Source organism: Candoia aspera, chromosome 2 (assembly GCF_035149785.1).
Source record: "Candoia aspera isolate rCanAsp1 chromosome 2, rCanAsp1.hap2, whole genome shotgun sequence".
NCBI classification, from domain to species: domain Eukaryota; kingdom Metazoa; phylum Chordata; class Lepidosauria; order Squamata; family Boidae; genus Candoia; species Candoia aspera.
The window spans coordinates 179,707,423-179,731,801 of record NC_086154.1 but is presented as its reverse complement, the minus strand read 5'-3'; the positions used below and the strand labels follow the sequence as shown (position 1 = coordinate 179,731,801).

General features: G+C 40.1%; 1 protein-coding gene and 1 long non-coding RNA gene across 3 annotated transcripts in view; one reads left to right on the top strand and one right to left on the bottom strand.

The window, feature by feature from the left end:
- Positions 1 to 24,379, top strand: part of LOC134492532 (uncharacterized) — a 349,089-nt gene that overhangs the window by 47,483 nt on the left and 277,227 nt on the right. The gene's annotated exons all lie outside the window — the stretch shown is intronic.
- Positions 1 to 24,379, bottom strand: part of LOC134491314 (uncharacterized) — a 125,928-nt gene that overhangs the window by 30,400 nt on the left and 71,149 nt on the right. For both annotated transcript variants that reach the window (XM_063294986.1, XM_063294987.1), the window contains exon 2: positions 921 to 1,269. In XM_063294986.1, coding sequence (XP_063151056.1) covers positions 921 to 1,045 — 125 coding nt within the window. In that variant the 5' untranslated portion in view covers positions 1,046 to 1,269. The remainder of the gene's footprint in view (positions 1 to 920; positions 1,270 to 24,379) is intronic.

The window sequence follows — 24,379 nt, the reverse complement described above, 5'->3', positions numbered from 1 at the left end:
CTGGCTTTGTGCCTAAGGCAGGACTAGAACTCACAGTCTCCTGGTTTCTAGCCTGATGCCTAAAAGATTTTTAAGAAATATCAAATTTCATGTTCATCACATTACACAGTCTATTGTTTGTTGATTGATTGATTTCTGTAATGATTTCCAGTCTCCAATGTTCTTTTTTTGAATGTTTACAATTTTACTATATTAAGGTATATTTCAGTATATGGCATGGAGCCCCTTTTCATGGGTCATTTTTATCTTATGTAAATAATGTTCTGGTATCTGCTACTCCTATGTACCTTTGAATTCACTATTCCTAGGAAACCTTCTCCACCACTTTTTGCTAAAGGAATTATTGTGCAATGGTTGTAGAATCATTGTTCTTTGCAGAAAATTGAGGAGTATCATCAAAAACATATTTATTTTTTGCCCAGGGATAGTTTGGCCCAAATGCCAAACTATGGCAAACTGAATATGACTCCTAAGGGCACTCAAAACTTCCCTGTTGTATGGCACAGTGGAAAAGAAATACTGGCACACAGTCCTTTTGGCAGCTTATATTTTGTTATTGACCTTCTCAGCAATTGATTCCTGGGTAAGATTGGAGAAATTCAAGAGTTAAGTGAACACATTTGGAAACCCAGTGATGCAATCCAGAGAATCATTTAAAACCAATTGGTGAATTGCAGTGGCATATGTTCAATCATGTAGTCATCAATAACGCCTTCTCGGTCTGCAAGAAGCTATATTGTACAACTGCAGCTGACTGGAAAATTGAGGGAGTTGTTGGTTGTGCTGGCTGGGAGTTCTGGGAATTGAAGCCTCGAAATAAGAGCATTAATTTGAAGAAGACTGTCCTAGATTCTTTTTCACAGATACGTTTATTATGTTAAATTACCTGCAGTAAATATAAATGCATACATCCTTCTTACCTATTTGACTGGGACATGCCTGATCCTGTTGTCTCATTGGAACTACTATTTTGAACAGTTGAGTTATCTTGAAATGCTTGTCTTGCTTGATCTGGACATCTTCGCACAGAGCGTTTCCCATTCATCACTGAAAGGCTGACGTGATAATTGGACGTATTCTCAAATACGTTTCTTCTTCGAACTTATTATGGACACCAAAGTTCAATACCAAAAAATTACAAGCACGATAAAGTGTCTGCTTTCAGCATGCCAAGATCCAAGTAGTATCCATTCTGTCTTTCCAATGCACTTCTGTGATGTGTGAAGATTATCTGCCTGACCTCCAGTGTGTGATGTCATAATAGGAGCTCTACAGTGAGATAAATATGATGGTTTCATGACATCACAATAACATACAGGTTAAGATTATATTGGCTGGATAACTCCTCTAAAAACAAAACAAAGCCCTGCCTCTTGTAGCAATTAGAGGCATATATTACCAGCAGGGAATTTTGTTCCCGTTTACAGCAAATATATGGCCATGTACTTCTGCGTACTCACATTGGCATTTTTGGTGTTAGCCAAATGGAAGCTGGGACCCATGTTTCCATCACAGCATTCCTATATCCTTTAATCAAGTTATTTAGAGGAGGGTCAGTAAGGAAGGGTGCATATTTTGTCTCCACTGCAAAACCAGGAATTGATCCCAGGTTCATTTCTTGGCATTGCAATGGAGATAATGCTGAGCTAAATAGATCAGGGGTCCAAAGCAGCTTCCTTTGTTTCTTACCAGGCCCTTTCTACCAAGCTGATTGTTACAAACATCCTTTTGCCAGAATTCACAGAAAGTCTAATGTGAAAAGATCCAACAGTTACTACTTTTCATATTAATGGAAGATAACACTTTGTGCACCATCTGAAATAGAAGCTAATCCAGAAAAACTGATCCCTGTGAATTCCTTTTCCTTCACTGTGGTGAGTCCTCAGTCAAGGACACAAAGCAAAGGGACTTCCTGTTAAATGACAAAACTTATTCTTAGGTGAAGAACAGAAATGAGTTGAAGTGCTGGATATTTCCACTAGAGGTCAATCTTAGTTCATGTCATAGCCACATCCCCACGGATAAAGCAGTAGAGAATCATTGCTTCCCAAGGCAAGATACTAGGGCATTTTTGCTCTCTTGCCCTTTTGCTGCTGCTGTGTTATCTAGCCAGCCTCCATCTTGCAGTAACAAAAAGCCTGTAAGGGGTTTGTGTGTGTGTGTGTGTGTGTGTGTGTGTGTGTGTGAGAGAGAGAGAGAGAGAGAGGGAGAGAGAGAGAGAGAGAGAGAGAGAAGATTGGAAGTTGTTTCTTCCTTGCTCAAGTCTGGGAGCCTCTCAAAGGCTAAAACATTGCATTATAGCATATACTTTAGAGATTCAAGAAACTTCATCAGATTCATGCCAATCTAGGAGTGAGTAAGATCTGTTTCTTCAGCAAAGGATCGTTACCTTGTCGTGGTGCTGGAGCTTGAGCACCTCAATGATGCCATGAGCTAAACCGTGAAGGGCCACCCAAGACGGGAAGGTCATGACAGAGAGGTCAGACTAAATGCGATCCCTGGGGAAGGTAATGGCAACCCACCCCATTCTTGCCATGAAAACTAAATGGATCAGTACAACCAGAGATATGTCGGTATACCATCGGAAGATGATACCCCCAGGTCAGAAGATGGTCAAAATGCTACTGGGGAGGAACAGAGGATGAGCTCAACTAGCCCCAGACGTGATGACGCAGCTAGCTCAAAGCCGAAAGGACGGCTAGCGGCCGACGGTGCTGGTGGTGAACGGTGAATCCGATGTTCTAAGGATCAACACGCCATTGGAACCTGGAATGTAAGATCTATGAGCCAGGGCAAATTGGATGTGGTTATTGGGGAGATGTCAAGATTAAAGATAGACATTCTGGGCGTCAGTGAACTGAAATGGACTGGAATGGGCCACTTCACATCAAATGACCACCAGATCTACTACTGTGGACAAGAGGACCACAGAAGAAATGGAGTAGCCTTCATAATTAATAGTAAAGTGGCTAAAGCAGTGCTTGGATACAACCCAAAAAACGACAGAATGATCTCAATTCGAATTCAGGGCAAGCCATCTAACATCACAGTGATCCAAATATACGCCCCAACCACACATGCTGAAGAAGCTGAAGTAGAGCAGTTCTATGAGGATCTGCAGCACCTACTGGACAACACGCCTAAAAGAGATGTTATTTTCATCACAGGAGACTGGAATGCTAAGGTGGGCAGTCAAATGACACCTCGAATTACAGGTAAGTATGGCCTGGGAGAACAAAATGAAGCAGGACATAGGCTGATAGAATTTTGCCAAGACAATTCACTCTGCATAACAAACACTCTCTTCCAACAACCTAAGAGACGGCTTTATACATGGACTTCACCAGATGGACAACACCGAAATCAGATTGATTACATCCTTTGCAGCCAAGGGTGGCGGACATCTGTACAGTCGGTAAAAACAAGACCTGGAGCTGACTGTAGTTCAGATCACGAACTTCTTCTTGCACAATTTAGGATCAGACTAAAGAGATTAGGGAAGACCCACAGATCAGCAAGATATGGGCTCACTAATATCCCTAAGGAATATGCAGTGGAGGTGAAGAATAGATTTAAGGGACTGGACTTAGTAGATAGGGTCCCGGAAGAACTCTGGACAGAAGTTTGCAGCATTGTTCAGGAGGCGGCAACAAAATACATCCCAAAGAAAGAGAAAACCAAGAAGGCAAAATGGCTGTCTGCTGAGACACTAGAAGTAGCCCAAGAAAGAAGGAAAGCAAAAGGCAACAGTGATAGGGGGAGATATGCCCAATTAAATGCAAAATTCCAGAGGTTAGCCAGAAGAGATAAGGAATTATTTTTAAACAAGCAATGCGCAGAAGTGGAAGAAGACAATAGAATAGGAAGGACAAGAGGCCTCTTCCAGAAAATTAGAAACATTGGAGGTAAATTCCAGGCAAAAATGGGCATGATCAAAAACAAAGATGGCAAGGACCTAACAGAAGAAGAAGAGATCAAGAAAAGGTGGCAAGAATATACAGAAGACCTATATAGGAAGGATAACAATATCGGGGATAGCTTTGACGGTGTGGTTGGTGAGCTAGAGCCAGACATCCTGAAGAGTGAGGTTGAGTGGGCCTTAAGAAGCATTGCTAATAACAAAGCAACAGGAGACGACGGCATCCCAGCTGAACTGTTCAAAATCTTGCAAGATGATGCTGTCAAGGTAATGCATGCTATATGCCAGCAAATTTGGAAAACACAAGAATGGCCATCAGATTGGAAAAAATCAACTTATATCCTCATACCAAAAAAGGGAAACACTAAAGAATGTTCAAACTATCGAACAGTTGCACTCATTTCACATGCCAGTAAGGTAATGCTCAAGATCCTGCAAGGTAGACTTCAGCAACTCATGGAGCGAGAATTGCCAGATGCACAAGCTGGGTTTAGAAAAGGCAGAGGAACTAGAGACCAAATTGCCAATATCCGCTGGATAATGGAAAAAGCCAGGGAGTTTCAGAAAAACATCTATTTCTGTTTTATTGACTATTCTAAAGCCTTTGACTGTGTGGACCATAACAAATTGTGGCAAGTTCTTAGTGGTATGGGGATACCAAGTCATCTTGTATGCCTCCTGAAGAATCTGTATAACGACCAAGTAGCAACAGTAAGAACAGACCACGGAACAACGGACTGGTTTAAGATTGGGAAAGGAGTACGGCAGGGCTGTATACTCTCACCCTACCTATTCAACTTGTATGCAGAACACATCATGCGACAAGCTGGCCTTGAGGAATCCAAGGCTGGAGTTAAAATCTCTGGAAGAAACATGAACAATCTCAGATATGCAGATGATACCACTTTGATGGCTGAAAGTGAAGAGGAACTGAGGAGCCTTATGATGAAGGTGAAAGAAGAAAGTGCAAAAGCTGGTTTGCAGCTAAACCTCAAAAAAACCAAGATTATGGCAACCAGCTTGATTGATAACTGGCAAATAGAGGGAGAAAATGTAGAAGCAGTGAAAGACTTTGTATTCCTAGGTGCGAAGATTACTGCAGATGCTGACTGCAGTCAGGAAATCAGAAGACGCTTAATCCTTGGAAGAAGAGCAATGACAAATCTCGATACAATAGTTAAGAGCAGAGACATCACACTGACAACAAAGGCCCGCATAGTTAAAGCAATGGTGTTCCCTGTAGTAACATATGGCTGCGAGAGCTGGACCATAAGGAAGGCTGAGCGAAGGAAGATCGATGCTTTTGAACTGTGGTGTTGGAGGAAAATTCTGAGAGTGCCTTGGACTGCAAGAAGATCAAACCAGTCCATCCTCCAGGAAATTAAGCCAGACTGCTCACTTGAGGGAATGATATTAAAGGCAAAACTGAAATACTTTGGCCACATAATGAGAAGACAGGACACCCTCGAGAAGATGCTGATGCTAGGGAGAGCGGAAGGCAAAAGGAAGAGGGGCCGACCAAGGGCAAGATGGATGGATGATATTCTAGAGGTGACGGACTTGTCCCTGGGGGAGCTGGGGGTGTTGACGACCGACAGGAAGCTCTGGCGTGGGCTGGTCCATGAAGTCACGAAGAGTCGGAAGCGACTAAACGAATAAACAACAACAAGATCTGTTTATAAGAATTCAGAGGTACCCTGTTCTTTGGATGATGGGCATTGAAAAAAAAAGTAGTTCTCATAAGCTATTTTGCACCCTAAATGCAATGAAATCTTTATCATAATAAATAGACATTAAAAAGTATAATGGGAGCAGAGATAAAGAGAGATACTCATTCTTAAAAATAAATACTTTACTAGAATTAAGATTGCACTAACATACAGTATAATAAGCACATGCCATAAAAGGCTATAGCTTGATTTCTATAGAATATAGTGTATTTTCTTCCTTAACCTTGGGCCAGATAGTTTAAATAAATAAATATTGCAGATTTCATCCCAGAAAAATCTTTCATTTAATGTAGGAAGAGCAACTTGTACCAAAATTCAGGGGTGATATTTGCCCATGAAATTTGACAGAAAATGGTAATTTTACAAAATGTAACAGTTTAATGGGGGGGGGGGATTAAATGCTTTGGAGGGATTCTTGGATGTAGGAGTGGTTTAATATTAATTTTTCCTCATTTCAGCATTATAGCCTGATCTGATACTCTCAGCAGCCCAAATTACAGCAAGTAGTGTGTCAATTTAAAAACTGCATTTCTGTATAGAATCATGAATAAGAACTGAAAACATGTAAAATTAAACATTAGTTATGAAATGTATATTGTAGCTGGGTGCAGTAGTTACACATTTTGAATAATGTCAGAGTAAGCCAGACAAAAATCACTAAAGAAATTATGGGAACCATCTGGTCTATCTTTAGTAAGTGATTATCAAGGCTGTAAGTTCATGTTTATTAATCATTCACACCCAATTATTCCTTATTCCTTTCATTCTTTGTTCTCTATAAAGATGCTTTGATGGCTTCCATTTTATTTTTTACAAAATAAAACTAATTAGATGGGTGAAGGATTCAAAAAGCTCTGTATTCTTCCATTGATTATGAATTTCATCTGCATAAATGAACCACCTTCAGCAGTAAGAGCCATGCAACCTGACATTTAAAGCGTGTTTCTCTCTTTTCTCTTGCTCCTATCCTTGTTGGCTAAACCAGGTCAGATTTTGGAGGGAAGGATGGCTTCTGCATGGATCTGTAGCTCAACATCCCTATCTGAAAGTGGCTGCAAAATGACACTGCAGAAGATGGAACCTGTGTCCCGGTCCATGTAAAAATCCATATTTTGCCAAGAGTCTGGAAGTAGATAATCCAAACACGAAACAAAGCTCAGATACGACTTTTTTTATTTGGCACATTGGTGCAAATGAACAAGCAGATCTGAATTTGAATATATATTCAAAGTAAGTTCTGTTCCGTACTTCTAAGTTGAAGTGCTGTCCGTCCATCCTTGAATCAGCAGAAAACTACACTGATATGAACATTTCCTTTTCCTGATCCCTACCCTGCTTTTATCACTCTGTTTTCAATTTCACTGCAGTGACCTGCCTTCTCTGTCCTTAGACAGTGACAGAATTAGGAGGAACATACTAGTTTAACACAGGCATAACTGGAGATGACTTAAATTTGTCCTGCTTATAGGTTGGGGATGAAATGAACGGGAACCTGGCAGAAAAATGTTGTTTCTGGGCCCCAAGATTGTGCCATACTATCCCAGAGCATGTTGCTGGATTAATGATTGCATTAAACTTTTCTTAAATCCCAAATGAAAGCCTGAGTGAGGACAATTGAATCTTTACAGTCCAACATGAACTTCACTCCTATTCAGAACTACCCTTCAGGTATTGAAGAGGGATATGGGCTAGACTGCTTGTTTCACTCCCAACTTGCTGCTGACCCTTTCTAGCCCCTCCAGCTGCTATATGGACAGTGTGAACACCTATAGAAGGCAGACTTGAGCAAGAGGTGAGAAGGCTTCCATGGGATCTGGAACTTGGACTGTGCAATATTCCAGAAAATGAGGAAAATCTAATGAAGGCAGGGGAGGTGGGCACCTTTGGGATTGCATGCACAGGGAGCTGGCCCAGGCCTATAATCTTTAGAAAACAAACCAAATTGGTCATGGTCAGCTGCAGGGCCAGGACCCACATAGTGCCTATACAGAGGACCTACTTTCCCTGAATGGCACAGGAGATTGGAGGCAGAGCAGCAGATGGAAATTGTACTGATGTATAGTATGCAAACTGCCAGTACTGTTTCAACCCATAGAGAGGGCCTCATGGTCAGTATGAACTATCACTACCACCATTCCTCCTTGATTCCTGACAGTAGCTTGTGTGTGTAAAACCCGGACATCTAGACAGGCTGCTAGCAAGTGAGGAGCTGCCACTGCTGCAGATCACCTGGAAGAGGGGGGGAAAGGGCAAGACCATGTTGTAGAAATGGAGCCTTCAGAGGCTCTGGTGGCTACCATGGAGCTCACAGCTGATTTCTCACAGGCCTCCATTCCACAGCTGCAGGAACAGCAGCAAAAAAAGAAAAAAGAAAAGAAGTGGCCATTTGTAAAGGAATGCAGAGGTGACCTTATGGAAGGAAGTAACAGTGTTAAGGGAGGAGACAAGGTGACTCAGTCATGGGAAAGAAGGAAGTGTGAGGTGGATATCAATTCTTCAAGGTTGGCCAGGCCAGGCCAGGCCAGGCAACAGACACCTCAGGGATTCCAAGAATGCTACTTTATTGTGGTTAGGTATAAACAACAGAATTCTGGAAGCCTGTCAGAGTTTCTCTCTGTCCCCCTTGATACCAAACAGAATCAAGGCAGGGTTATTTTGAATTGAAACATGGGAATTATAAACAAATGAGTAAACAAATGTTAGAATCTGGAAGGTAAGTTTGGTACATGCACACGCACACCATACACATCTGTAAATATCATGCGGCAAGGAATTAATGTGTGGAGCAGAAGGAAGAAAGAAATATCTAGCCAATCATTATCCAAGAGAATAAGTGCTGAAACTGTTGAACCGAAAATATAAATGTAAAGCTTTGAAATAAAAGAAGGTAGAATTAAAAAGGCAGCTGAAAAGGCATCCTTGATGAATACTGAATATGTTTCTGATATAAAAAGAAGCATCAGCATAGAATGCTTATTGTTTTTGAAGATGGTTATTTGGTCAGTGATAATTATATAAATATTGGGCACTCACAAAAGGGATCCAAAGAATATTCTCCATGTTCATCACAAGATGGCAGGATATACCCAGTTTACCACTTTGAGTGAGCGGGAGATTAGGAGTATTTAGCCTCCTCTCAAAAACTTCCAGAAGCCCAGATATATGGAAGGGTACATAGAAGGCATCCTCCAGTTAAGTCCTATAGTGTTCTGACTATGGAAGTAAATCAAGGTAGTTCTAATATATGTATTAAAGTCTAAAGCAGAAGCCAGGGTTATCTTCAACAACCCATTCTAGAGGGAAAGCTTATGCAATTTCAATTACTTTTATTCCTTTCCTATAAAGGAAATCACTCCTAGTTCCAACAGTGATGTTACTCTCTCACATATACATTATTAGAAGCCCCTAGGTTCTGAGGTGTTGTAGGGTTACCTGGTTACCAAACGTGTGTCCTTTATGTAAAACAAGGCTTGCTTGCACATATCTAATTCCCCTGACAGAACTTCCACATCATCTAATGTTATCTACAGGTCTTGACTAGCTCATTCTTGTAAGCAGAGGAACAGCACCACCACCCTTAGCAACAACAGAAGTTATTTGAAACCAGTCTTCAGACTATGACTGTTGTATGTGCTGATGGTTGTGAGAGAATTGAGATTTGCTCAATGATGTATAGAGAGTAATTGAAAGAAAAACATACAATTATAGAATCATAGGGTTGGAAGAAACTTGACTAACTTCTAATTCACCCAGGGCAAGAATGCTCAGACCATCCCAGATAAATGTCTGCACAACCTTTGCTTAAAAACCTCCACTGATGAACCACTTATGACTGCAGGAGGCTGGTTGTTCCACTGCTTAATAGTTCTGATGTTCAGGAAATTTCTCCTTATTTCAAGTTTGGATCTCTTTCTGTAAAGCTTCCACCCATTGGTTCTTGTCTACCCACAGGCACAAGAGAGAATAAATCAACACCCTCCTCCCTGTTATAGCTCTTCAAGTTCCCTATTATAGCGCTTCAACTTCCCTCAGCCTTCCCTTCTTTAAGCTAAACATACCCAGTTCTTTTAACTGTTCTTTGCAGGATTTAGCCCCTAAGCTCCTCACCACCTTTGCTGCTCTTCTTTGCACTTTTTCCATTCCTCAGGATCCTTCTTGTATTATGGTGACCAAACTGGACACAGTATTCCAGGTGCAGTATAGAGAGGAACTATCATTTCCATGAACTCAACATTATACCTTTGTGGATGCAGCCCAAGACTGCACTGGCTCTTTGGCAGCTGCAGCACACTGCTGGCTCATGCTTAATCTAACTGGACACCCAGATTCTTCTTACAAACACTACTGCCACATACCTGTGCATCTGGTTTTTCTTACTTAAGTGAAGAACTTTACACTTCTCATAATTGAACAGCATTTTGTTGTCGAGAGCCCAATGTACAAGTCTATCAAGATCCTTTTGAACTTTGAGCCTGTCTTCTGAGGTGTTAGAAATCTCTCTCCATGTAGACATAGGTTCTTTAAGGACCATATGTGTGGTATTGCTGTTCAACCAACTGTGAATTCATCTGGTAATGATGATTTATCATTTTATCATCTATCTCACACTGTTCCATTTTATCATGAAGGTGATTATGGCCAACTTCAAATGCCTTAATGAAGTCGAGGTACACTACTGTCCTGTTCAGACTATGCACCTGTCATGTTCCCCGTTTCAATGTTCTGGGTACATCGCAACGTTACGCATGTCATTTTCCCGATACGTGTTTGGTCTCAGCTGGGAGGAGGATTTCAGTGTACGGAGGGGTAATCTCTTGGCTGCTACTGGGGAATGTGTTTGGGTTATCTCGTGTGTTCAAGGTTGCTTTCCCAGGACAATAGCTAACGGTTCCTAACACCTGGGAGGGGGTGGTTACTACGGCCGGGTGAGGGGCGGGATCGTGTTTCAGGCCGAGGGGTTTTAGTTTGTATTTGGCGCGCTTTTGTTCATTCTCAGCTTTCTCTGTATTTGCATACTATTCCTTCAATAAATCAGATTTCCTTAAGCACCTGCTTGCGAGTCTGAGTATACTAGGATAGGCAATCATTACAGCACCAGACTGATTCTCAATAAATACTTTATTAAACAACTATTTACAATAATCAAGTCCTTGATATATGAAGGACTGGATTAAACAAGCCCAGCTGGGCCACAGCAAGGCAGTAGAGAGGACTTCCCACTGGGAGAGTAGACTGGATTCAATTATAACACGAAAGCTGGAGGCAGCAGTTCTCAAACTGGAACAGTACTGGAATGGCACTGACGCTGAATCACTGGCTCACTGGACCTGGGAGCAGGACTACAAGCAGCAGACAGGAATGAACTGAAGACTTGGATCAGGACTCGAACTCGGAGCAAGGCTAGACTTGGCTGGGGGTTCAGGACTAGGCTGGATACTCTGAGCTGAAGGCTTGAAGACAAGGCTTGAAGCTTGAGCAAGGCTGGACTCGTCTGGAAGCCCTGGACTAGGCTGGATTCTCTGGACTGGAGACTTGGAGCAAAGCTTGGAACTTGGAGCACGACTGAACCCATCTGGATGCTCCAGACCAAGCTGGCACCCAGATCCTGAACATGATAGGTGTGAAATTCCTGAACACGATGGAGCATGCGAAGCACAGGTGTGCAGGGCTGAAGGCAAATGGCAGCACTCAAACGTCAAGGCTTGCCCATGATGCTGAGGAGACTGCAGAGGTTCAAGGCTGGAAGCAAGACAAAGGCTGCTGGGCACAGTTGGCACTGATTCCTTGTTGGCAGTAGATGCAGGATTTAATTCCTCTGCAGAGTGGAGCAAAGGCGCTGGTTCCTCTTCAGCAACAGATGCTGACTCCGACACCGGTAAGGATTCTTCTTCCGAAGCAGCAGGCTTAGAGGATCGGTTGTCTCCTGCAGGTCGCTCTTCACACAGCTGCCTTTTATTCTGTTCCTTGGTGCACTTCCTTTGGCCAAATGGGCTGCCTTCTCCTGCGCACGCTTTTCAGCTCGTTGTTGGCACATGCTGATTGGTGTATTTGAATCCTCCTCTGAATCTTGCCCAATCAGCACCGTGGATTCTTCCCGTGCTGCTGACTCAGCCTGGAGTTTCATTTTCCCAGTTTTGGCCTGATAAGTTTCTAATTCCTCCTCTGACTCTGAAACAGTTTCACTTCCTGAGTCAGAGGCAGGCTTGGTTCTGACAATTACGTCCACAGCATTCTGCTTTGTCTCAAAAAAAAAAAAAAAAAAGGCAATAAGACTTGTCTGGCTTGACCAATTTTTAAACAAGCCCAGGCTAGTTTCTAGCAATCACATTGTTCCTTTATAAGTGCTTGCAATCCCACTGCTTGATCTTTTCTAGGATTTTCCCAGGTGTTGATGTTAAGCTGTTAAGTCTGTAGTTTCCTGAGTCCACTTTTTCCCTTTTTTAAAAGACTGGAAAATGTTAGCTCTTCTCCAATTTTCTGGCACTTCCCCTGTACTCCAGGGGTTCTCAAAGATTAGAATCAGTGGTCGTGAGATCACATACATCAGCTCCTTTAGCTCCTTGGGATGTAATCTATCCAGCCCTAGAACCTTGAATTCATTCAAAACAGCTAGGTGCTCTCTCATCACTTTTTTGCCTATTTTGATCTGCATTTCTCTTCTTGCTTGCACAGTGCAACTTTTGACCGGCTGGACCACTTTTTCCTTTTGCAAAAGCAGATGCAGAATAAGAATTAAACAGTGTCAACCTTCTACCTGTTGTGCATCACCATCCTGCCCTCTTCTCTAGCCAACAGACCATTTCCTTGACTTTCCTCTTGTTCTACACATACCCAAAGAATCCTTTTGTGTTATTTTTGGCATTCATTGCAAGTCTCAGCTCATTCTAAGATTTAGCCTTACCCCGTCCTTACAGATTTAGGTTATTTCCTGATATTCTGTATTTGTTTTATGGTCCTCTTTCCATTTTGTAAACTTGCCCTTTTTGTTTCTTAGTGTTGGAAGTCCTGGCAAATCCAGCATGCCTCATTAGCATGTGAATTAGAATATAAACTGAGTTGTCCCACAGTGCAACTCTGAGGAAGCTGTTTGTTGCCACTCCTACTTCCTCTGTCTCCTCTTCCTCCTCCTTCCACCCCGAAGCAAGCATGCTGCTCTGCTCCCCATTCATCAGGGCCATGTGCTTGGGCCTTGATGAAGGATTCTGCCCTTTCTTCCACACACCCCTTGGCAGCAAAGAGAGCTAAGGGTTTAGGGCAAACTAAATATTTAGACAGAAAAGAAGAACAAAGGAACTTCATCTTTTCCACCAAGATGGATGTAACAGAAGCAAGGATAAAGTCAGTAAGGAATTCTTTTACTTATCTTAACCTAATCTGTCTAAGCATGTGATTCTTTATGCTTGGGAGGGCTGAGTGTGTAAGATCCATAATCTGTATTTCTCTGGCATGCTCATTAAAGCTATTTAAGATAATATTCTTTTTCTGTGCCAGTTTCTCTGCTGTGTTATAAGCTCTGCTCCATTTCACTAGTTCTAGCAGGTGTCATGAGTGAGGATGGCGAGCAGGGGGCTCCCATCCAGGCTGTAAAGCGCATGCGTAGTACTGAGGAATTAGGTGGCCATTCAAAGAGACACAGATCGGGCCCGCCTTAGTCTTTGGGGTTTATATGTCTGGGTTTTCCCACGCTTCTTCAGTTTGTTAGGATTCTCTGTTATGTAGCAGCAAATAAACACTAGAGACCTATTCCTTGTCTCAGCGTGGTTCCTGGCTGTTAGGACAGCAGGCCACTAAATTGGTTTCACTTAACTTATCAAAGAGCTCTTTATGCAACCACGCTGGTCTCATCAGCTGTCTCCCATTTTCCTTTCTATTTGGTACTGTTTGTGTCTGGGCCTTAATTATCTCATTCTTCAGAATATCTCAACCCTTCTGAATCGTTTTTCTCTTCAGGATTTCAGAAGTAAGGATGGTTTGGGATGCAATTAAAGCTTTTGTAAGAGAATATTTTATACAACATAATAATGAACTTAAATACGAGAGAAACCATGAATGATTTTGGATGAGATAAAAAAAAGGAAGAAGAATTTAAAAAATTCCCAGGGATGACATCTATTACTCACCAAATTAAGCTTTTACAGAGGCAACTATCTTTGTTAACAGTGAGAGAGATGGAAATAAAGATGAACTCTGCAAAACAAAGAAATTTTTGAATTTGCAAATTTATATATAAGTTGTGAAAAAAAAAAGGGGGCATTAAAGCAATAAGAAGGAAATACTGTAATAACAGATAATGCAAATATGCAAAAAGTGATTCATCAGTATTATACTACTTTACACAAAGGTCAAGAAATTTCCTAGGAAAAAGTGGATGAATATTTATATAAACAGAATTTACTGAAGATTACAGAGAGCCAGAGGCTAATTTTGAATGGACTTATAACAATAGGGAACTGTGTAAAGCTATTAAAAAGACTAAAACAGGAAAGGCATCTGGTCCAGATGGGCTGCCGGCCTCTTACTATGTATGGTTTGAGGATGAGCTTTTACAACCTTTACAACAAGTGATGAATATCGTTCTACAGAATGGAAAGATTCCTGATAGCTGGAAAGAGGCTAATGTAGCACTGATACTTAAAGATGCACAAGATTTGACTTTAACAAGAAATTATCGACCAATATCTTTACTGAATAATGACTATAAAGTATTTACCACAATTTTGGCTGAAAGGTTGAAAATAATTTTACAGGACTTTATTCATGAAGATCAATGTGGGTTTTTACCTAAAAGACAATTATGAGTTAATGTTAGAGATGTTTTAGGTATTTTGGAGTACTTGGAGAAACATAATGAAAAATGAGCTGCACTGATATTCTTAGATGCAGAGAAGGCCTTTGGCAATATGAATGGAATTTTCTTGTTCAGAGTTCTGATACATATGAACCTTGGAGATAATTTTATTAAATGGGTAAGATTGATTTATACTTCACAGAAAGCACAAATAATTGTTAATGGTGAACTAACAAAACCTTGAGAGATACAAAAAGGGACAAGACAAGGATGTCCGCTGTCTCCACTTTTGTTCATTTTAGTTCTTGAGGTACTGAACAGAGACATAAGACAAGATGAGAGAATTATGGAGGTTAAGATTTAAAAAAGAAATTTGTAAGTTAAGGGCATTTACAGATGGTTTGGTATTAAGTTTTGGAAGATCCACTAGAGGGAGTAGAATTATTAGTGGGAAAATTAAAGGACTTTGGTATGTTAGCAGGTTTTAAGATTAATAATCAGAAGACAAGTATGTTAAAATATGAAATTAGAAGATCAGATAGAACTGATGGAGAAAACTGGTTTTAAGATCTAGAAAAAAGTAAAATACTTGGGTATTACTATTCTTGTTTTAAAATAATTATATTAAGGCATGGAATGAAATTAAGGAGGACATGTTGCGATGGGAGAAATTAAAATTGTCAGTGTTGGGGAGAATCTCTGTGATAAAAATGAATGTCAAGAATTAATGTTTTTGTTTCAGACAATACCAGTTTTGACAGCTGATGTACCACTCAAACAATGAAAAAAGATATATCTAAATTTGTATGGCAAGGAAAAAAAAACAAGTAAAATATAAAGTGTTACAAGATGCAAAGGAAAGAGGAAGATTGAGTTTACAAGATTTGAAGCTGCAGTACAATTGTGCACTGATGATGAACATGTAACTGCTAAAATGTATAAACTGTTGAAATTTGAAACAGAGGAAGAACAGGTTAAAGAATGTAGGATAAAATAGGCTAAGAATTTTGCTTATTCCTTACTTTATATTAGTTTGTATTAGTTTTTATCTTTTTAGAAGTTTTAAATATATCTATATCTACAGTTTCTAATCCCCCCCCAAAAAGAAAAAAAGAATTATATCTCTAGAAAAGTATTTTCAGATACAAATTTAAATTAAGAACTTTTAATTACGCCATCTTGGATTTTATATTTTATATTTATATTTATATTCGTATTTAAGACGCATGGTTTTTTAGTGTATTTTAATCTGGTTTTTTAGTTTTATTGTAACTGCCTAGAGTCACTTCGTGCGAGATGAGCAGTGACAAAATTTGAAATATAAATATCTCTATCTCTATATCTCTATCTCTATATCTAGGATTTCCATCCATGGAATCCTTCCTACCCTATCGCTTGGCTTATTGACATCATCATTCTAGAACATTAATTTCATTACCTTTGGCACTCCCTGCCTGCAATATAGTGAATTCATATGACATTTTACTAACCTGCCAAAACCCATTATGTATACCAAGTTTCTCTCTATAGTAGGTATTTAGTGAGAATTAGCCATGTTTCTATTATGCACAATTTATGGGAGAGTGCATAAATTGTGTACTTCCCCCTTAATTCCCATATATTCTTCCTTCTTTTTACTAACACAGAAAGTTTTTTTTCCCAATGCAATGGTTCTACTCAGGCATTAGAGAATCAAGCCATTTTGCAAAGAAACGCAGCAGCTCAGCTTCCAGTGGTTCTCCAGATGACAGCATCTCTTTTTTTTTTCTTGTCATATTTTGCACAGGTTTATAAATTAGAGTTGTGCAAATCCTTCAAAGGGGCTTCTCAAAGGGCTGCAGCATGCACGAAGCATCCCCCTTCAATTCATGAAAGCACTGGTGTCTCTCTCCAGGTTTGTATGGATGCTTCATAAGCTGCTCCCAACTGTGTCTGCATGCATGTACATGGAATCACACTGGGCTTCACTTTGTGCGTGTATGCACAGCCACAGCTCCAGCTAAGGGAGGGAGCAAGATTGGGGTCTACAAGATTAGTTAGTTCTAAAGCCTCACATCTGAGAGCCTTCTACATCTTTATGATACAGTGGGATAGAATTTGGAAAAAACAGAATTCTAGGTGAAGGTATATCAGATTATAAAAACTGTATGTTGCCAGCACTCCTACAGAAGATCAAATTTCTCGAAAGGGTTAATCTGTCGGTGAAGGTGTTTAACAAATGAAAGTCACATGAGAAGACATGAATACCAGTGTTCTCATTATAATTGATTCTAAAAATATGTGTGCATGCATTTTTTTTTAAATTGACTGGCTAGCTGAGCTGTATTTCTTTGAAGCTATTTAATCCAGCTCATTAATCTTAAACCTTATATTATGTCAGGTGACTGGCTCCTTTTGAGACTTCAACAGACCTTGCTATTTTCCTATTTTGCTCTGATGGCTACATTTTTAAGGAATTGTAGAGGGAGATTGCTACAACAGGAGCACTGAACTCTCATGACTGTCAGTGAAGCTTGTTTAAATGCACCCTCATGTGCTGTACTGAAAGTGTGCTGAAATCCAACCTTTGGTTGATTAGGCGTAATGGGAGCCCATATGGTCAGATTGTAACCCTTTTGGGAATACTTCTGACAGCTGGGTACTATTGCTTGCCAGAAGAAAGTGTAAGTCCATGTTGAATTTCTCCATGAATACAGCACACAGCATTCTTCTGTCCTTTTTTGTTCTAGTAAGAAAATTTAAGAAATAAACGCATGCAAAGTTCTACAACCAATCAATATTAATTAAATGGAGCTAACTTGTGCATTTGATAGCTCCAAGCCATGGCTTCAGAAAGCTGGCAGATCAACTTACAGCTTATAAACTTATGGCTCATCAACTTATTTTCCAATCTGCATCATGCAGAAGCAGAAATCATGTAAATCTTTACCCCCGCTGAGGTGTCTATTCATGTAGAGACTGGAGGATGAACAACTGCAAAAACAGAATGGGAGATCATTTATATATACCTCATTCCAAGGTGTTAAGGTCTGCCTCTGCCTCCATTTTACTAGTAATGCGTGTCCTGCAAATTCCTTTTTGCAATCACAAAGGGGGTACCAATTGTCTGAACCTCAAATCCATTTCATTTAAATACAGTTTTGAAACTATTGAGGAAATGTATAATTTTAAATACAGATTTGTTGACCGAAGGAAAAGCTTTTTAAAACTTTTCATTTCCTATTCCAACAATGTATAAAAATTAAATAGGGTAAAAATTAGAAATTGCCTATCACTCCCACTACAAATGTTTAAAATTTGCTCTGTGACTGTAATAATTATTAGTGAAACCACTTGTTTATACACTTAGGTAATTTTGCCTCTAGCATTTTCTGGAATGAAAATAATACAATGCTTTCCTTTTGTTGTTTATTCGTTTAGTCGCTTCCGACTCTTCGTGACTTCATGGACCAGCCCACGCCAGAGCTTCCTGTCGGTTGTCAACACCCCCAGCTCCCCCAGGGATGAGTCTGTCACCTCTAGAATATCATCCATCCACCTTGCCCTTGGTTGGCCCCTCTTCCTTTTGCCCTCCACTCTCCCTAGCATCAGCATCTTCTCCAGGGTGTCCTGTCTTCTCATTATGTGGCCAAAGTATTTCAGTTTTGCCTTTAATATCATTCCCTCATGCTTTCCTTAACTCCCTGTTAATTAAAAACTTAGTGTTTCCAGTGCTCAGATGGGAAGAACCGCTGACCGAAATATACATGCACAAGATGAGATACTAACAGTTCTGGAAAATTCCAAATATGTATGTATGTATAAAACAATGAAAATTATAAAGAAATTTTTTTCTCCCAAAATCAGTCCATTAATGATTGAGCAAAACACCCTCCAAATGGCACAGGCCAGTAGTAGAGAACTTGAAACAATTCCTATCATCCCTGGCCATATACACCTGGAGGACCAATTATGGCTAATGCGAATAATGTTGGCATCACAGCATTTCAAAACACATCCCTCACATATAGAACAGAAATTCTCATACCCTGTGGTACCATGACCTCTTAAAATAATGTATGTGTGGCCTTCACATGAATAAAATTGTTAAGACTGTACTCTGGCAGGGATTCTACTCTGTCAGCTTGTCCAAGCAGAATGGCAACATGGACTAGCTGAAATCCATAGGAAGCCAGCTAGAGACCCTAACAGCAATAAAAACAGTTGGAAGGAAACTCATATGGCCTGAGTGAAAGTGGGGGAATTCAGAGCCATATAAACAACAGGTACTTCAGCTATGACCATAAGGAAGGCTGAGAGAAGGAAGATCGATGCTTTTGAACTGTGGTGTTGGAGGAAAATTCTGAGAGTGCCTTGGACTGCAAGAAGATCAAACCAGTCCATCCTCCAGGAAATTAAGCCAGACTGCTCACTTGAGGGAATGATATTAAAGGCAAAACTGAAATACTTTGGCCACATAATGAGAAGACAGGACACCCTGGAGAAGATGCTGATGCTAGGGAGAGTGGAAGGCAAAAGGAAAAGGGGCCGACCAAAGGCAAGATGGATGGATGATATTCTAGAGGTGACGGACTTGTCCCTGGGGGAGCTGGGGGTGTCGACAACCGACAGGAAGCTCTGGCGTGGGCTGGTCCATGAAGTCATGAAGAGTCGGAAGCGACTAAAGGAATAAACAACAACAACTTCAGCTATTGAATACTCCTAGAAAGTGATATGCTGTAACAGAGGAAGCATCCAGGATGGTTGCTCATGCTCAGCCAAAACAGGAACACAGTGAAGGGCACTTGACTGCTCTAGATGGGTTTGAAGAAACTAGTCAGGAACAAGCTGCTATCTTAGAGCCAAAACAGGTGGGTCTCCTGATGAAGCACCTGAGCTGTAAGTTTGCTGGGTGGAGAAAGGCACCAGCTGTTCTTTGGACAGCAGCCCTCCAAGACTCTGGCAGGGTAGAGTGGGAGCTGGCTGGCTGCTTTTTTCAAGACTTCTTGGAATCCAGCTGGATCTAATAACCTCATAGTGCATATCATCCTAGTAAGCCCACTGGTACAGCTTAACCAGACAGTGAACTCTCCATGACAATGAGAAAACCAGAGGCATATCCACACCCAAAGAACATCTCCCTAATCAGAACAAAATACCAAGCAGAGCATGTGACCTGCATCATAAACTGGCCCTGTGACCAGCTGAGATAGGGCCATGGTTGTCATAGCTACTATGAGCTTCTGAACTGCTCTAGGCAAGCCAGTCCCAAAGTGGATTTGGAAATCCCTGAGCTCAGCCAGCCTAGGGGTCTCCAAAACTAAGTCTGAGACCAGCTCTGTGAGAGATTTCATGAACCAATGGGGCACTGGTACACTAACAGAATCCCCCTTGTATATCTGATCCCAAAACCAAAGAACACACATTCCGTAAGAACTGTTTCTCTCCTATGTATCCTGGTTTATTGTTCTTATGGATCATAAACACACCACATCCCTGCCCATTTCCCATAGCTTGCAGAGTACCTGGCCAGGAGAAGCTGAGTCCATGCCCACCCAGCTAGCCAGGACTCAGTTACATAGGAATGTTATGTTTTACTGATACTTACAAACCAAAGATCCATCTGTTTATGGATCTCATTCTTCAGAAGCTAAAACTCCACTGAGAACATGTAATTGGCAAATTTTTATTATGATCAACAATCCGCCAACAGAGAAAGATATATGCAGCTTAAATTTTGAACAAGACAGGCAAAGAGTGTAGTATTGATACCTCTGAAACATATTAAGCAGTCTGAATCAAATAGCTATAGCCCTGTAATTACTGGGTGTAATATATGAGCTAGAAGGGTATGTCTTTTATTTATCTTTATCTTTATCTATCAAATTTGTCACCACCCATCTCCTCCCACCAGAGGGACTCTGGGTGGTTTACAGCAAAATAATCAATAAAACAATAAAAATACAATAAAAATACAATATCTAAAAATACAATATCTAAAAGTACAATTACACATCAGCAATAATTATAAATAATAGAATCCAAATGGGAAATGATTTAAGTCAGTCCTTATATGTGACGAGCACTCTAGAGCACTAGCCATTAGCCATTATTTGTTAGTCTTGAAGTGGTTAGTCTTTTTCTTTTAAGTTTATGATATATTGTTTAATTAACTCAACATGATTGGGACATATGCTTTTGTAACATTTTATATAATTTCCATTTTAATTTAAAAATAACAGAAAAAGAGAGTAAATGCCCAGCAGTGGAATAAAGGAGCCAAGACAAAAACAGTAACAGTTCTTTCTATTGCACAGAAAACATTATGTGCTTGCCAAGCAGACAGAGTAATGGAAATATAAATGAATAATTTTGTCAACTACTGTTTCTCTCTCCTCTCTCTTTTCAAGCAAATGAATTCCCTTGACACAGTATACATCATAACTGAGCAGGAAAATTGGGGAGACTTCACTTAAAAGTGGACACATAGACTACAGGGAAATTTGTCTGATAGATAATGTTCATATGAAGAGCAAAACCCAGGAAATGGGTGGATGGAGTCTGATAAATATAGAGAGATCCAACCCCAAATACTTTGGCATTTGAGGCAGCAAACCAAAATGTACACTTGGGATCTTGGGATAAAAAGAAGAGAGCATTGTTCCATATACACAAAATACTCAAAACATTTAGGCTTTTGTTTTATCAAACTGTGGAACACTTGAACTGGCTTGAGTTAAAATGCAACCAATCTAAAACATTTTGACAGAATATCCCAGTTGGAATGTTTTGTTTTGAGCTCAAAACTAAACCCATTTCCAATTTCATGCACGCTTCTAGTTATCAACCTGATCAAAATCCTAGAGAGCAACAGCAATGTCTTAATAATTCTGGGCCAACTGAACCATGTCAGCTTCATTTGTTGCTTTTAGACAACAGTCAATTCTCCTTAAATTTCCAGATGGAGAGACTCACTTAGGTAAATTATATTTTTCCTTTTTTTTTTTGGTAATGTATTTTTACTCTTTGAGGGGTAAATATATCCAGCTAGATGATCACCAAAATCATTCCCAGGGAAGGAGAACTTCTCAGCCTCCTGGGGAAGAGTTTTTGTATCTAGAAAAGAAATAGCTCAGGAGAAAGTCCATTTTAACATTGAAAAGATTAAAAGTCTTAACATGCATGTATCCTAGGCCTATCAAATCTGGGCTGCCAAAGTCCAAAGAAATATTAGCAGCAAAGAGCTACAGGAAATTCAAACCTTTTGCAGACATCCAGTAATTATTCAGATTTTTGCAGCCCACTTTTAATATGGCTAATGTCCCCCCAAATGGAAAGTTTATTGGTTTGGGGTCCAATCCAACCACTTTAAAACATTCAGTAGGAACAGTCAATGAACCTGCATTGGTGATAGTAGAAGCAGATAATGGCTTGTGCTTCCAGATCTATTCCTTGACATGGTTACATATACAGGGACAGTATTCTACCATCCAGCCATCCCAGATGGGGAGACAGGGAAAGCCTGTAGCTATGGTATCACTTCTCCCCCCAACACCCCCAAATGCACAAACTCTCAAACAGGGGACTATATTTAGTGGACAAAAAATTCTTTCCTGAGATCCCAAAGACAACTGGACTTAGCTGAGAATACTAGCAGGAAACTACCTACCTGACTCCACAGTGGTTTAAAGCATTTATCAACATTCCATCTGAAGTAAAACGTTAATATGGAGCGTTGTCAAGTCACATGTAGCTGTTCATGAAATAGTATATAAGAAAGTTCAGATTAAATTAGGAACCCCTGTCCCACTTTTAAACCAAAGTTGAATCAGGTTTTATCTGACTTTTTACAAGTCCCCAGGTTTCCCCAAGAACTATTCCAGCACATTTTACAACTCTCTATATCATTATCCTTATTGATACACAGACTTTGGTTTGCTTTCTAAGCAATTAAGAAATGTTTTGAGCTGAACAGGCACAAACTGAATTTTTCCCTATTGTCTTTACTATTTTGGGTTCCTCTGCTTTTAATAAATCATAACGGTATTTTCCACTGTGATACTCAGACAAAACATTAGCCTGCTTTGTACAATAATAAAACTGGCAGAGGTAGACATTTAAGGGAAAAAGATCTATTTGGCTTTGCTAGCTCAAGCTTGTTAATGAACTCATAGGTGACATACAGTTACTTTGATAGGGGTGAGAGTAAACCATTGAGGTTTCATAAACAAAAGAGAAATAGCAGGAGAATTTATACAGAACGATCCCAGATTAAAGCATAACCTATCCTTGGGCAAGATGCTGATTTGTCAAAGTTAATTGCCTGCTGAACCTGACTACAGTAAGTCTATTCCCACAAGTCAGGGAAGCAGAAGCTACTGTTCCTTTTATTTACGTGAATGGTATTTTTAGGCTTCAATAAAATGACAATCAATACACTTATCAAAGCAATGATATATTGGAGCAATTCATATTGTTAATAGCTTCTGTATGTTGGTCTATTAACAGAGGCTGTAGAAACCTAATGGACTGGTGATGCGGTTTTTCCTATAGGCTGGACAAAATTGAACCTGCAAATGTTGGTCTATGTTTAAAGGCATTTAGAGAGGCATTGTGGAACCGATATGTAGGTCTCACATAATCCTTGAATGATTAAAAAGAATTGTCAAAACCAAAAACAGCAATCTTTTTGTTACTTCCAATAACTATTTGTAGACAATGGGAAGTTTCATCAGAACCTTTCTCAGAGACAAATTTACATAACATTATCTTGAAGATCAAACAATTCATCCATTTGTCTTTATCTACAATTCCCATTACCCCCAGCTGGCACTACCCAGATTACAGTCCAACACTATACAAAGGATGCCTCATTGGGAAAGTTGGGCTTATTCCAAGAAAATGAAAGGACTCCTTTTTAAATGGACTGTTTAGATTTGGTTCTTTATATATAATTGTATTATAAAATGAAGTGGCAGGAGATAGTCTTGCTCAAACGCCCAACTGTTTTGGACTAGCCATGATTTTCCATTTTATTTTATGCTGCTGATTAACACTGAAAATCGATTATCTTTGATGTATCTAATGAAAAGGTTAATAGAAAGTTATCAGAAGCTGAGACTGAGCAGAGTGTGGCCTTCATCCTGGCCTTCCTTTTGGTTCTTGAAAGAAGGAAAACAGAATGCTGTTATAATTTTTGCTTTGGACAGAAATGAGGTTTTAAGAAATAGTCCTGCTGTGTCATTAGTTTCTCTACACAGAAATCTTCCTAACCTTCCTTTGATTTCACTATAAATACAGCATGCCTCTGGTACACAGCAGTTGCTGGAATTCTTCAGTAATGGCTTCATTAGAGTCAGCTCCACTAGGTAGACCAGACCAAGAAATCAACTCCACAGAAAGGCTAAAACTACTTTTATTGAAATTGGCTATAACAGCAGAATCTTGCAAGGCTGACTACGTTGTTCCTCCTCCTACTACTTATAGTTGTGAATTGGGGAGGTGTCTATCTGAGCCAATTCTGAATATTATGTCTGTTGTAGATTTAAAATACGTTTTGTCCTTCCATATAAGCACTGTTGCTATCCACATCCTTGCAGTTGAACTCATGCCATCCCCCAAATCTCTCCTTCTGGCTGAGGATCCTCTTGAGTTCCTTCTCTTGCCCAAATTGACCAACAGCGCACCAAAAAAACTGTAGCTACCTTTACGAGTAGTTGATTCCACCGCTGAAGTGCTCTGTTAGGTAAAGGCAAAGATTTCCCTTGACATTAAGTCCAGTCATGTCCGACTCTAGGGGGTGGTGCTCATCTCTGTTTCAAAGCCGAAGAGCCGGCGTTTGTCCATAGACACTTCTGTGGTCATGTGGCCGGCATGACTGAATGGAAGGCCGTTACCTGCCCGCCGAAGCGGTACCTATTAATCTACTCACATTTGCATGTTTTCGAACTGCTAGGTTGGCAG